General features: G+C 42.8%; 1 protein-coding gene across 1 annotated transcript; it reads right to left on the bottom strand.

The window, feature by feature from the left end:
- Window positions 1–4331: 4331 nt before the first annotated feature.
- RNF214 (ring finger protein 214) lies at window positions 4332–15854 on the bottom strand. Its single transcript, XM_053452247.1, has 14 exons — window positions 15669–15854; window positions 14953–15012; window positions 12915–13055; window positions 12284–12423; window positions 10572–10640; window positions 10215–10311; window positions 8723–8811; window positions 8540–8630; window positions 8231–8329; window positions 7256–7566; window positions 6876–7011; window positions 5209–5304; window positions 4937–5032; window positions 4332–4539 (listed from the first exon to the last, which is right to left on the bottom strand). Exons 1-14 carry the CDS (start codon window positions 15786–15788, stop codon window positions 4471–4473), a joined length of 1614 nt encoding a protein of 537 aa, XP_053308222.1. The 5' UTR covers window positions 15789–15854; the 3' UTR covers window positions 4332–4470.
- Between the last annotated feature and the right edge of the window lie 121 nt (window positions 15855–15975).

Below are 15975 nucleotides of genomic sequence, written 5' to 3'. Positions count from 1 at the left end.
ATATTCTCATTTCTTTACTTTGTTTGTTGGTAACACGGAACTGGTTCACTAATATATTTCCAAAGTCTGGAAAATGGCAGTGTAGTTTCTGTATCAAACTAAAGAATTGTCTCACATTGGAAACCTGTTTATCACGAAAAGAATAGCCTTCATTAACATGAACTACTGAGTGAATACAGAGAATAATGGAACAGACTCCCATCAGAAGTGGTAAAGGCTAATACATTGAGGGAATTTAAACATGTATGGGGTAGGCATAAACCTGATTTTTTCGATCTGTTTGCAAGATATGCATGATTATTACTCACAACTATCTCCCTCAATGGTTAAGTAAAAAAAATTTAAATGTTTTTTTTTAAATAATAAAAAGAAATAGGTGCTCAAACAACCTTCTTGCTCCCAATGCAAAGCTCACAAATAAGAAAAAATAGTGTAGCATTATTTGTTGAATTTTTTCAACATTCCTACTGTTTTTTTTTGAAATATTATTCATAATAAATGACAGACTATACCAAAAATGTAAAATGAGAATGCTGTCCTCAAAAAAGCCGATATATACCATAATAGACATTAAGTTTATTCTAAGAACAAGAACTGAAGTATAACTCCAAGTTGTTCTTATGTCCATCTTATGATTTGAAGCAACCAGATGGCTAGCGATGGATTCTTCGTCAAAATCTCGTATTTCACGTTAGACCCAACATCCGCAATCTTGGGCATTTAGATGACAAATAAGGGCTGAGAAACATTAAGCGATATTTTCTTTTTTTTTTTTTTTTATTAGTTTTTGGAGTGGTGTGAAATGTGAAGGAACATGGTCTGATTGCCCAACATATGCCACCTGGCTCCAGAATGATTGCTACATTTTGTCCCTGTAGGTGTGTGTCTGAGCACTTTAGAGCCTAACTAGCTTAAAGAGGATGTATTACTTGTCTTAAATCGTATAATTATATACACTAAAACCTATACAACCATGTAGCTGCCCGAAGCCTGCCCTTGCGGGACGCGGCCAAGACTGACTCCTGACATCAGTGGGCGGTCCTGCTTACATTATGGGAAACACCCCCATTTAAAGGGGAAATGGGCGGGGAGTGGGGCCTGTCAAGACCCTGCTCCCGCAACCCAGAGAACTGGAGCTTCTCCCAGAGTTCTCCATGTCAGAACATAGTGGAAGCCATCTTAACTTCTTGTTCTCAGGATCTGCATAATGTCTTCCTCTTGTGTTACTGGACTGGTTTGCGGTCAGGGTAACATGTGAGAAATCAAGGGAGGCTCTAAGTTTTTTAGTGCCCTAAACAAAAAGGTTTTAGGGGGCATCTTAAGTACAAGTGATGAAAATGGATAATTAGATAATGCTATCCTGCACCACATTAACTGACAGATCTCACCTTCTGTGAAATAAACGTTTCACCTAACTCTGTCTGGAACTACATGGATTGAGAAACGAAAAGCTATAGTTTTAATAAATGAATGTAGCTGCACTAAAACCCATTGTCCGCAGTTCCCCTTTGTCTTGTTAGCAGGTCATTTTTTCCCCGCGCGTTCTCCTGTGACTATGCCTAGCAGCACCATGTCTGCACCAGTGGCACTCCCAGCTAAGACTCCAACAATGTGATACCCAAGAAAAGGCAGTGTAGCCATTTTAGTTTCTTTTTGAACCCTGTCCTACCTACGCTTTTGGTAAATCATTTGACCTTTACGAAGCCAAATAGCCTGGGTTCATCTAGCCCCCTGCATAGATAGGTCTTCCCATGACATGCTGAGACGGCAGATGGGGAAAAAATCTAAAGAATCAGTAATGGGTAAATGGCAGGAGGTCGGGTAACCATGACATTCAAAACCCTCCTTCTGTCTGTGCTGCTGTACGCTTAGGAATGTAAACATAAAAGCACACTTCAGCAATCATACACTACGCATTCATGGTGCCCCTTTTCAAATACACAGGGAGAGTCTGCAGACTTTGCAGTGCAGGAGACCTGTTCGGACAAACATATCTTGTTCCATGTGATATTTTCACAGTTCACTCCATCACTGGCTTGGCAAGCTTTCCCCAGAGCGGGGGTGGGGTTCAGGTTAAAGAGACACACACATGCGCATGAGCTGACAGCACTCCCATTGACTTCAAACTGCAGTGGTGCAACACAATGGACCACAGAGGAGGCATTACATAATTTTTTTCTGGTTTAACAAATGCATATTAAAGTCTTCAATAACAAGTACTTTAATACAAATTCTAAAAGGCTGTCTGGGACACTGGAGTGGCCTGTTAATATACAGTGGCATGAGAAAGTAGCTGAATCCTTTAGAATTACCAGTATTCAAATACCGTATTTGCCCTTATATAGGCAGCACTTTTTCCCCCCACTATAAGTCTTTAAAGTGGGGGTGCGGCCTATATTCGGGGTCTAGCGCAAGAATGCGCAATTCGTATCGCCCGACGCCCAGGACATGCAGTTCCCGGCGCCGGGCAGGCAGCATGGTTAGGATACAGATCCCCCGCAGGGCTGCAGAGGACCTGCATCCTACTCTCCGATACGCTGAGACAGCCTCCCCTGGCAGCACTTTCCACGGGGGGAGTGCCGGCATGGGAGATTGTCTAAGCGCATCGCGCAGACGTTCACCGGCAGCGGTGATGCGCGTAAACAACCTCTGCTGCCGACACGTCTGCTCGATGCGCTTTAACAATATCCCTTGCCGGGACTTCCCACGGGAGTCTGCATCACTGAGGTAAAAAAGAACCCTAGAGTAACAGTTAAAGGTTTGAAGGAATCATTGGAACTGGTTAACATCTCTGTTCGTAAGTCTACCATATGCAAAACAAACAAACAAAAAAAAAAAAAAAAAAATCGCTGTTCACCTAAAGTTTGCCAAAGAGCACCTTGGCACTCCGCTTGGAAAATGTTTTGTGGATTGATGAAACCAAAGTTGAATTGTTTGGAAAATACATGCAACACTACATATGGCATAAAAAGGGCAATGTGTACCAACACGGAAACATCATTCCAATGGTGAAGTACAATGGAGGGAGGATCATGATTTGGGGCTTAGACAGTTTGCCGCAATCAAAAAGGACAATGAATTCCCAAGTTTATCAGTTACCACACAGTATAACGTCAGGGGGCCTGTCTGCTAGCTGAAGATCAGTAGAAGTTGTGTAAAGTGGCAGGACAGTGACCCTAAACACGAAAGTAAATCCACTACAGAATGGGTTTAAAAAAGAAAATCCACCTTTTTGAAGTAACCGAGTCAGACCTTAACAGATGCTGCTGAATGACCTCAATAGAGCCGTTCACACCAGAAATCCTACGCATGTGACTGAGATTGAGCAGTTCTGTAAGGAAGAATAGTCTAGAATTCCTCCTGAACGTTGTGCAGGTCTGCACCGGAAGTGATTGTTTGAGGTAATTGCTGCCAAAGGAGGTTCGGTCAGTTATTAAATCCAAGGGTTCGCTTACTTTTTCCTCCACAACTGCGAATGTTTAATGGGTGCGTACAATAAGGACATGACAGATTATCATTGTCTGTGTGTTATTTGTTTAAGCACGTTGTTTGTCTATACCTGTGCCTTAGATGTAGAGCAAATCACATTTTATGAACGATTAATGCAGAAAACCCCCTTACTTTTTGTTGCCACTGTGCATGTTGCCTCCTTTTAGGACATTGTCCTCTGGTTGAAGTACAAATATCAAACACATTACATTAAAACATCAGATAAAATTAGAAATACACAACAATCTTGACTTAAATTTTGGAAACACATGTTTCCTTGTCCCCTCTGTCACTATAGAATATTTTATACACTTTCAATCTAGAAGTCCCTTATGAAAGCTTATGTGACTACATTTTTCTTTACATGTTTTTTCTATGTTGGCAAAACGAAGGTACCAACCTACTCCATCTTCTCCTGGGCCAAAAGGGTTTTGTCTCCAGTTTCCTTACCATTGGAGAGAGGTGTTTCTGTCTAAAAACAAATTATCTCTTGAACCTTTTTTACACTATATTTCTTATATATTCATTCAGGATTCATGTGTTTTGAATAAACTGTCATGTCTGACCCCTGTATAAATATCATGTAATTTCCTACCCCCATTCATTTATTCTCCTGGTCTATTTAAATCAAAATGTAAATCTGAGAGGATAACCTTTAGACAATACATACTGTTTGCCTACTGTAGTTTATAACGGTCACGCATGGATGAGAAAAAAAAAAAAATATTTATATTGCGGTGACCCTTAGCTATAGCAAGCGGACTCGAGTGGATTTTGACATACAGATCAGTCAACGGAACAGGCATATGTATGCAATCGTACAAACATAGAAGCACAATGGCTGCAGACCTACAATATGATTTTTAATCAGGGAAAATATGTACAAAACATTCTGAACACAGCATTCTATGTACAAAATGCCACGTGGGAACATTACGAACTGTATCATGAGTTAGCCGATGGTCTCTGTGTCCATTTTAATCATGGTTTATCTCTGGGGCAGAAAGGGCAGGAAGCATTTTGGTTTGTTGAAGCCCAGAAAGAAATACACTATGAAGAAAGATCAATCAAGAAAAAAGGAAAAAAAAAATAACAATTGAAAGGATGGCCGTACAACACCACACTGGTGTACATAAAATGTTTATGTATTTTCAGTCATGTATTTTATAATATATTTCATAAACAACAGATTCATAAAACTGGTATTATTAACACTAGAAACATCCATGGGCTATATTGGAAGAAGCATACAAGGACACAAGGGGATGTCAAAAGTCACAGTACTGGAATATGATGCTATATTAATCAATTCATAGTATTATCTTGATGTTGCCAACATGTGTACGTAAATAATAGAACTCCTGTTTATACACCTTAAAATAACCACTTTCCCCACCATCCTAAACCCTCACTGCTTCCCAAGAAACCCCAAGAGAGCCCTCCTCACCTTCTGGTGCATGACGTGATTGCAAGACATTGGTTTAAGATCAGTGGGATGAACGATCTGCTGGCATATAAGACACAGCTTGCAAGGAGCAGAAAGCTATAAAGAGTGAATAAAGCAAGACAATGAACTCAACTAAACCGAATGTGCCGTTTATAATATCACCGTAGACTCACAGCCTTGTCAGAATGACCAACAAACGCTGGCTAATGTGCCACAATACATACACACAACTAACATGAGGGGGAAGGCCGATGCCCATTCTATCGAGTTACCTGTAGTGGCTGCCCCAAATATGCACTTGGGGATGAGGGTCCGAATGAAGCCGTTCCTTGGGGTGTATGAAACCCCGACCTACCGTTTCGAGGAGGCTGCAGATATAAAATATGAGTTTTCATTTTACTATACTCAACGTTCCAAGTGCAAAGAACATTTCATCTAACATCTTATGTGTATGTGTAACTGTGGATAAGGATTACGGCGTTACTAGGAAAGTGGATGCATCCCATGTTAACCAGATTTTGCGATGCTTGCGGTTTCTCAGTGACAGATTCTGGAGGGCAACTGTACAGAAACCACACAAATCAACAGTTATATGCAGGGCTGAAGGGAACAGACTCTTTCATTCACCAACCATTATCCCGAGTGGAAAGTGGAAGTGAGAGGTGGTAAGAGTGCCAGATTTATTGTTAAAATTCTTATGTTTATATTGGACTGAAAACTGGCTTATCTGGCTAGTCCGTCATTAGCAGAGGGAGAGAAACAGTAGTAAGTTTTAGGATGTGCTTTTTTTATATTATTATTATTATTATTATTATATTATTATTATTGGCTCGAATATAGGCCGCACCCTAAAAGTTTGGTGCTATTTTAAAGAAAAATGTATTTTTAAAATAAAAATACACATTAGTGGAATAGTAAAATAGTATTTTATTTAATGCACAGAAATACATGTATATAATGTAAATACATTTATTTTTGGTATCTATTATGCAGTTAGTCAGCATATGTTATATATAAACAGAAATTTGGAAAACCAATAGCCATTTTAAGGTCCCTCTTTAATTCATAATGCACCATTACTTATAGATATGCCACTCTGCCCCTCACAGGACGTCTGTACGATGTGCGTAGACAATCTCCGCTGCTGGCACTTCCACTGGGGCTTCTATAGTGGAGCACCGGAGTGACATAACCTTCTGGTGCTCCACCATAGAGGCCCCGGAGGAAGTGCCGGCAGCGGAGGTTGTCTGCACGCATTGTGCATCTGTCGGAGAGTAGGATCCAGGTCCCCTGCAGCGCTAAATGAAAGAAGAAAAAAAAAAACACCCGCCCAGAACTGCATGTCCCGGATGTCGGGCAATATGGATTGCGCATCCCTGCGCTAAACCCCCGATTATAGGCCGCAAGCCAACTTTAAAGACTTAAAGTGGGGGAAAAAAGTGTGGCCTATTTTTGGGCAAATACGGTATATTTATTTTTAACTAAATACATTGTATGACTTCCCATATGTTTAGAAATAGCTATGAATAGCTCAAAGAGACATGTTAAAAGGCCTCATGTCTAACCATCACCCGGTGAACAAGTCTTTCTATGGCCATTTAAAATGTTGGGAGGCATGAGACAAATCTATCCTGAATATAAGATAAAACCAAGAACGGATTACATCAGAAACAATTGGTAGGTTAGATGGGCCAAATGGTTCTTACCTGCCTCCATATTCTATGTTTCTATGCTTAGCTACATAGAAACACCACAAAATAAATTAGTGAACGATTTTGTGTCATGTGACAATTAAATGTTCCCAGCAAAAATGTAAGTGATTAAAGAACGATTTTTGAGAATTGTTTTGGGCTTTCAGCAGTATGGGGAATTGTGTTGATAATGCTACATTTAGAATCAAAGGTTAAATTAAGCAGAGTATGGAGATAAAAGTACTTACTAATGTGACGTTGGTTGCTAGATCCTGTGTTTCTACTAGTCTGTTAGCCACAAGCTTGCAGAGTTCCTCCACAGTGAGCCCAGAGAGCGTTCCACGAGCCATCTTAATCTGCTGCATGACCCCAGTGAGCTGAGCTCTGAGAGAGACATAAGGTAAAGGTAAAAGGTAAGCAGTGTGTACCCCATATTTAAGGAATACTATAAAAGGATATAGAATATAGATATAGAATACGTAGATATACGTTACTGAGCATTCATACATTACTAGGTAACCAACTAACAGTAGCTGAAAATATTTTCTTTGGGTTTGACACCCCAACAAACAGGCAAGCTAGTGCATTATATTATTAAAGGGCAGCGCAGTATGTTAAAGATACTTACTTGCTGCATTGCGGGAATCTGGCTTGCAGTTTTTCCAGGATTTTGCTCAGCTTGTCCGCTGCAGGAGGAACAGCTGAATGATCATTAGTGGTCGTCTGGAAGGGAGTAGTACTTGCTGCTCTGGGTACCGCAGGCGTTGCACTAGAAAAAGGTCCAGGGATGTGTGGCAGAGGAGGCGAGGGTTGGCATGGGAGGGCACTCGGAAGCTGAGATTGCTTGGGGAGGGTGTACGGTACAGATGGCTGGAATGGCGCTGCGACATGGGGCATCTGAAGAGGACTCAGGGCAATCCTCTGCAACATGAGGTTTGTCTGAAAGCGTCCAGAACATGAATACACACACAGTGCTCAGCAATGTCTTGTACAGGTGGTCTCACTTTATATCGATTCAACTTTCACACTTACATCATGCCTATTTTAATTCATAGTATTGCAGACCTGGACTTCGATCATATTGCCTTTTTAGGTTGAGGCGTATGGCCACTTAAAGCAGACCCATATTTTTATTTTATTATGGATTTTCTCTGTATTATATTATCTTGCCATACCGTTTACCTTTTCTTACATTTCTTAGGAATATAATTTATTTGTTCCTGCATAAAAATAAGACTAGACTTACAAGTCTTACAGAAGACACACAAAGAAGGGAAAAAAAGCACACTAGATGCTATCAGATTCCATGTTACTATGACAGAGCAGAGATCTAGCTAAAAGCTGGGGTCTTCCTTAATGAGCTTGCCCCATTTGTGGGCACCTTTACTAGCTTCAGACTGGATGTCAGCCATATAACAACCCCCCCTCCCCAAGGAACTTATCGCCATGGCTTAAACTGAACATCTTTACCAGTTACTCCAGACACATGTTGCCAACAATAGAATGGGCTTTAGGCTACTACAGGTTACCTGTCTTCCTGGATCAACACACTGCAGTATGGTCTGCAGGAACAGTTATTATTCAATGTGGCAATCAGACTTACATCAGAGGGTGGAGGAGGTAGACTGGGAGCCATAATTGATGGGAGGCTTGTAAGTTTACATCCATTTCTTACTTGCTGAATCTGGGAGTCAAACTGTTCCTATTCAATACAGAAGAGTGAATAACTTCCATCACTAGTTCACTCGCATACCCGTCATAGGTTTAAATTCTATGTATATTTGCGCAGACAGGTCCATTCACTTTTACTTGCATTCCACCAGCATCATAAGGACAATTCCAGAAAAAAATCTTCTATATATCTGTACCTATCACAGTCTAGTCTGCCGGTTGCTGGTGCACATCTCCTTACCCGAAGATTGGCTTTTATCTGCTGGATCCCGGCTAATCTGGCCTCCCACTTCTGCTTTAGCTGGATCCACTCTAGGGTGGGGGTGGCAACCCTGAGGAGGAGAGCAACAGACAGCGATCTTATAGCGAGATCAACTGGCGGCATGTGTCCTTATCACTCAAGACAAGATCATTAAACACTCACCTGAGGCAGGAAAGCGTGACGTCTGCTTCGTTCTCCGCATCTTCTAATGAAATGAGTAAAAGGTCTCGCCGACTCTCCAGGGAAAGAACCTGGGAAAACATGAGGATCACATGTCAGGTAAGCAGCTCAGATAACCCACAATTCTTGAAGAAACGGTTATACTGTAATGACATTTTAACCTACGTAGAGGGTGGTAGTGGAACATTCTTCCATCATAAGTGGTAGGGATTAACACGAGGGAGGAATTAAATATGCATCAGAGAAACAGTAGGGCATCCTGAATATAAAACAAGAATCAAATAAGGTTTGAGGTTTTTACAGCAGGAAAGATGAGGTGGAAAACCTGATGTCGGATGGTAAGCAGTTCTCAAGGCTTATAAAGAAGGGAAAAATTTCATCTGATGTTGGCTCATGCCAACACGCATGTGGCCGGTTTGTAAATGAGCGGATCATGTTCTCACACACAGGCCATCATTCCTGACAACTGTCTTTCAATCCCAAAATACGTACAACAATCCGGCACCGAGCTTTTTGCATCTGCAGTATACAGACAGACTAGATGGGCCAAATGTTTGGGGTTTTTCCTGCCATTGAATTTCATGTTTCTGTGCAATGTGGACACACAGCATCAGTTAGCTTATTTTCTATGTCCAAACTACTATGTCGAACAAGGTATCCTCAAGTGAAGCCATAACTTCTGGATCCTGCTATGATTCTTACCTTGACATGCTATATATCCTATAGGAATGGTTCCCAGTTCCAGGGACCATTTTATTCTCCCAAGTAAACCTGTTAACGTATAGACCAGTGATGGCTAACGTTTTTTCTTCAGCTTCAGGGCAGAGCGTCAGGATATGACATCAGAGAAACAGAGTCTATAGGACCTCACTCATCATTTATTTTAAGCTGAATTAAAAGAATTAACCGGTCAGTCTGCAACCTGGCTTTATTTTTCTCTGATTTTTAAAAGGATTTATTAAATGTTATAAGTTAGTTTAATCTTTTTCTTTCAGCTATTGTTTGATCAGTGGATTCCCCATTATGACTAACTGGGATATAGGCTTTGCTCCTTTCTATTTATCATTGCAAAAAATGGAATTATCTGAAGGCAGATATATTTCACAATAAGGTTTCTTATGTCTTACTATATAGTTATTGATGGTAAATTCGGGCCCCAGAGTGTCACTCTCTCTGTTAGATTTAGGCTAAAAAGAGAGAGTGGTGCAATGGGCCCAGAATCATACAAATCAAATTCATCTTTGCAAGTGCAGGTTCATCTGAACCAGTACATATTAACATTCATTAATCTTGTTGTCAGATTGTATACTCTTCCTATTGTAATAGCACTTTAAAATCTGCCGGCTCTAAACGTACTGCTCTACCATATGGATCGTACAGTGAAGCACACAAACATTGTTTCTAAAGTGTATCCATAGTTCACAAAGATGTTAATAGATACATATATAGATAACATTGTGTATGCTGCTTCTACCTCAGCTCTCACTGCACGGTCATTCTCCTCCTGGACACTCTGCGTGATCTTATCCTCCTGCTTCTTTAACGAGGCCAATTCAGACTCCCACTCTTCCCTGTGGAAATGAATACATGTTACAATGGAGTAGCAAAGCTGATGCGCAAACGCAAAAAGTATTATCAATGTATCGTGATGCCTGCATTTCAGTATGGAGGAAGAACAGAGAATGGCCATGATGTTGCTCCCAGGGACCATGGCTATGAAGCCCACATTCTCAGCACACCACACGCATTGCTACAGCCAACGGGCAATCTGCTGCCTCTCATACAAAACTCATTTCTTTACTTATTATGAATAATTATGTTATAGACTCACTTCTCCTTTGTCTGCTCTGCCAGTAGAGATACAATCTTCTTTTCCAGTTCCTCGCGCTCCTGTTGTAGCCTAAAATCCAAGGAAATTCCTGTTGACCTGGAATATTCATTAAATGTACCCGTGTCTTGCCTTTTACCTGCGCCACCCTGTGGCCATCAGTCCTACTGGTAATGGGCTAACTGCTTATTGGTTCTACTTGTTATTTGACTATTTTCTTACACAGATACATAAAAATGTCCCCTTTTCTAAATCAATTAGCCCACTGGATGTGTATCCTGTGGCTCACTATTACAGTCATCCCTACATAACTTTTTGGATTTTAGCCACTCCCAATTATGTTGCCATGCAGTTTCTCTTTGCCAGTAACAGGCAAAATTACCGTATTTGCTCGATTATAAGACGACCCCCCAAATCTTAATATTAATTTAGGAAAAAAAGCCTGAATATAAGACGACCCTATAGGAAAAAAGTTTTACTAGTAAATGTTAATTCATTTAAACACTTTTTTTTTAATAAAAGGTATGCTTGAGAAAAATATTTTATTACCTTCTCTTTTCCAACCTGCCCCCCAGTTATGCACATCTGCCCCAGAAGTGCCTTATACCCCCTATATGCCACTGTGCCCCATGATATGCCTTTTAACCCTCTAAATGCCACAGTGCCCCATGATATGCCTTTTAACCCTATATGCCACTGTGCCCCATGATATGCCTTTTAACCCTATATGCCACTCTGGCACTTAGAGGGTTAAAAGGCATATTATGGGGAAGAGTGGCATATAGGGAGGTTTAAGGCATTTCAGGAGGCAGAGTGGCATTAAAGGGGTTAAAAGGCATTTCACAGAGCACTCTGCCTCCAGAAATGCCTTACACCCCCCATTTAACACTACACCTCCCTCCTCCAAACTTACCGGTGCTTCTGAGTTGGGGGGGGGCGCATAACACAGAGGGTCCAGGTCCCCTGCATCTGAGCCCCAGGTGCTTAGTCCGGGCAGCATGTAGAGCTCCACGCGAATCGCGTAGAGCTCTACACGCTGCCCGGACTAAGCACCAGGGACTCAGAAGCACCGGTAAGTTGGAGGGGGCATAACACAGGAGGATGCAGGTCCCCTGCATCCTCCTGTGTTATGCCCCCCCCCTCCAGCTTACCGGTGCTTCTGAGTCCCCAGTGCTTAGTCCGGGCAGCGTGTAGAGCTCTACGCGATTATATCGCGTAGAGCTCTACACGCAGCCCGGACTACGCACCGGGGACTCAGATGCACCGGTAAGTTGGGTCGGGGGTTAACACAGGAGGATCCAGGTCCCCTGCATCTGGGTCCCCAGTGCTTAGTCCGGGAAGCGTGTAGAGCTCTACGCGATTGTATCGCGTAGAGCTCTACACGCAGCCCGGACTAAGCACCGGGGACTCAGAAGCACCGGTAAGTTGGGGGGGGTTAACACAGGAGGATCCAGGTCCTCTGCATCGCTGCGGGGGATCTGGATCTTAGTCTCATAATCAGACCTATTTGAGGTCTGATTATAAGACGACCCTGATTATAAGACGAGGGGTATTTTTCAGAGCATTTGCTCTGGAAAAAACCTCGTCTTATAATCGAGCAAATACGGTAATTGAAACATGAAGAATGTCATTTTCATATAAGCCACTTACTATCCCTCACGGTAATTGTTCAATACATCTATAACCCCCTCTCACAGAAATATTCCGCTATTCACCGTTCACTCTTTGACTGCATCTTCTCCAGTTCGGAGTTAAGATCCTGTTCTTTCTGACAATGCTCCTTCTTGTCTTTCTCTGTCCTCTTTCTGGTTTCTTCCCGTTTCACAGCAACATCCTGGATGGCCTTTAGGGCATCCTGAGGCAATAAGAAAGAAGAACAGTGTATTTTGTACATTGCCTTAACACTTGGGATGCATTAACACCACTCGTAACTGGAGCAATTCTGGACAAAAAACTGCAATAACTAGAATGATTTATCCTCTAGGTTTCATTTCATTGTTTTGGCTACGATGTACCACCACCATGCAGTTTGAAGAGATGAGTAGCTTTACATACATTTTTACAGATGTTGGTCATCTGTGATGTAATCCAATGTGATTTTTCTTGAGACTAAACTAAAATTAATAAAATCAAGTAGGATAAGCAGATCTTACTTACTGACCCATTGCTATAAATGTAATAACTTTATTACGGTAGCTTCTGTAGTACATTTAATAACATTATTGATAAAAGCTGACAAATAGTAACGTAATGTATAATTTATTACACCACACCAGCCATGCAAACTGCTCCAGTGATAATGTTATTTCCAAAGCACTTGATCTGGTGTGTTCTTTGAGCCTTTACCTGATGTCGCTGAATCTCCTCCTCCTTCTTTTGCTTCAGCTGTTTGAGTTGAACCTGAAGCTGTTTTTCCGCCTGGATCTGTCTGTCCAGAACCACTTGGTAATTATCCTTCAACTGCTCCCTGTGGCTTATAAGCTCTTTCTGAAGTAAGGGAATACAGAGCATAAACAATTTGTTTGGTTGTACGTGTTTATTGATGCTAGAAAGTCTTGGGAGAAAAAAGTTGCTAGATTCTTTCCAGATTGGGACTCCTCGGGCCATACAGAACCCACACATCTACTACCATACAGACCACAAACACACTATACTAGAGCTGAAACAACGAATCGATAAAATCGATAATAATCGATAACGGAAATCGTTGTCGACGATTTCCGTTATCGATTAATCGAGTGATCAATTCGTTGTTGGAGCACTCGGCTCCTTTTACTTACCTCCGCGAGCGTTCCCCGCTTCTGCTACACGCTCTGCAGTCTCCGCCTTCTAGCTACGTGACGGATGTGACGCGTTCCGGAGGTAAGTATTCTTCATGTCTATGTGCACGGATCGCACAGAGCCACTCGCACAGAGCGAATCGCTCTGTGCGAATGGAGCCACTCGCACAGAGCGGTTCGCTCTGTGCGAGTGGCTCCACTCGCACAGAGCGGTTCGCTCTGTGCGAGTGGCTCCACTCGCACAGAGCGGTTCGCTCTGTGCGAGTGGCTCCATTCGCACAGAGCGGTTCGCTCTGTGCGAGTGGCTCCATTCGCACAGAGCGGTTCGCTCTGTGCGAGTGGCTCCATTCGCACAGAGCGGTTCGCTCTGTGCGAGTGGCTCCATTCGCACAGAGCGGTTCGTGAGTGTGGGTGCAGGGCAGAGTGGGGGTGTGGGTGCAGGGCAGAGTGGGGGTGTGGGTGCAGGGCAGAGTGGGGGTGGGGGTGCAGGGCAGAGTGGGGGTGGGGGGTGCAGGGCAGGAGACTGGGTGCAGGGCAGAGTGGGGGTGGGGATGCAGGGTGTGAGTGTGGGTGCAGAGCAGAGTGGGAGACTGGGTGCAGGGCAGAGTGGGGGTGGGGATGCAGGGCAGGGTGTGAGTGTGGGTGCAGGGCAGAGTGGGTGCAGGGCAGAGTGTGAGTGTGGGGGCAGGGCAGAATGTGGGGGCAGGGCTGGGTGCAGGGCAGAGTTGGAGACTGGGTGCAGGGGCACAGTGCAAAGTGCTGGGTGCAAAGTGCCAGTGCTGGGTGCAAAGTGCCAGGGCTGGGTGCAAAGTGCTGGGTGTAAAGTGCCAGGGCTGGGTGCAAAGTGCTGGGTGCAAAGTGCCAGGGCTGGGGCAAAGTGCTGGGTGCAAAGTGCCAGGGCTGGGGCAAAGTGCTGGGCGCAAAGTGCTGGGTGCAAAGTGCTGGGTGCAAAGTGCTGGATGCAAAGTGCCAGGGCTGGGGCAAAGTGCTGGGTGCTGAGTGCTGGGTACAAAGTGCTGGGTGCAAAGTGCCAGGGCTGGGTGCAAAGTGCCAGGGCTGGTGCAAAGTGCTGAATGCTGGGTGCAAAGTGCTGGATGCAAAGTGCCAGGGCTGGGGCAAAGTGCTGGGTGCAAAGTGCTGGGTGCAAAGTGCCAGGGCTGGGTGCAAAGTGCTGGGTGCAAAGTGCTGGGTGCAAAGTGCAAAGTGCTGGGGCAAAGTTTCTTGAACAGTAATAGTCCACCTCTTTTCAGAATGTTTGGGGTTATTTTGTTTCATAAATATTGTGTTTGGGTTCTTGTACTTTGAAAATATTGTTTTTTATTACATCATAACAAAATAAGAATGTTAATGTAAATTTTAAGTTGTTTTTTAACATCCAGTTCATTAAATTCTTTTAAATAAACGAAAAATTTGCATATTGTTTTTTTTTATCCGATTAATCGAAAAAATAATCGGCCAACTAATCGATTATTAAAATAATCGTTAGTTGCAGCCCTACACTATACACATACATATAATGCAGGATTCTTTTCCTATATTCTACTATGTCTCAGACCTCTCAAACAAGAGCATGGCCACGGAGCGAGCACCTTCCACATACTCACCAGAACCTCTTCTGCATCAATGTCTGTAATTGTCTCTGCATCTTGCTTTCCACACTCCGTCTGTAACATGGCAAACAAAACCATCAAAAACAAAACATACTGACATTTGATCTTCAAAGTCAAGTTTCCACACATTGGATCACAATAAACATCGAGATATGACGAGCAATAAACGCGGTACACTGGGTAAGAAGACTGAAAAACACATGGGCACGCTTATTTAATCATTTTGTAGCATGTTAGAAGCAGTAATAAATTAATGAACGTTAATGGTCATTCTAAAACCAGCAGTGACAATAGTATGTGGAAAAAGTTAAAGGAATGGTATAAATGCTTGCAGAAATGTAAGCTTTAAATTTAGGAGAAGCCAATAGGAAGAGCTTCTCGAGAAAATGAAACGACTGCGGTTCATGAGCATCACAGATGTCACAATCCCGTAGCAGCTGTAGATCTGATCTGATTTATAGAAAAGAATGACCATTTCATAACAGTTTACTTTCTTGAGCTTTTTCCTAAGAAATGTTGGCAAGAAAACGTAATATTGAACAGTTAAAGGCAAGTTCAGTTTTTATTTGGAGCCGCAGACTTTTTTTCACATGACTGCAATGTCTTTTATTAATGAAACCAACAAGGTTCAATCACGGAGCTTATCTGTCATGATTCCAGCCATTATAACTTTAGTCACACACACAGCGAGCTCCTAAAGAACACTTCACCTGCACCGCAACACATCGGCTGAGGCTTCCCGGACACGCCGGGGACTTCTGTCCTTCACGTGTGTCTGGAAAGGGCTGGTGAGCGGAATCCCCTTCATCCTCGCTCTGCTGTCCTGACATCTTCTGGCTCTGAGAATATATTAGCCCAGCACGGATACTACAGACGTCTTCACAAGAGATTCAGCATATGACATCTGAAAAAGTAGAAAGATCATAACGTTTTAAAGCTTTAGCAGCTTCATTTCCCGAGTAACATCCCAGTCACAACTTCGCAGCATACTCATGAGTTATCAAGGGACACGCAGTG

The sequence above is a fragment of the Spea bombifrons genome, chromosome 12 (genome assembly GCF_027358695.1).
Source record: "Spea bombifrons isolate aSpeBom1 chromosome 12, aSpeBom1.2.pri, whole genome shotgun sequence".
NCBI classification, from domain to species: Eukaryota; Metazoa; Chordata; class Amphibia; order Anura; family Pelobatidae; genus Spea; species Spea bombifrons.
This window is presented reverse-complemented; position numbering and strand designations above follow the sequence as displayed.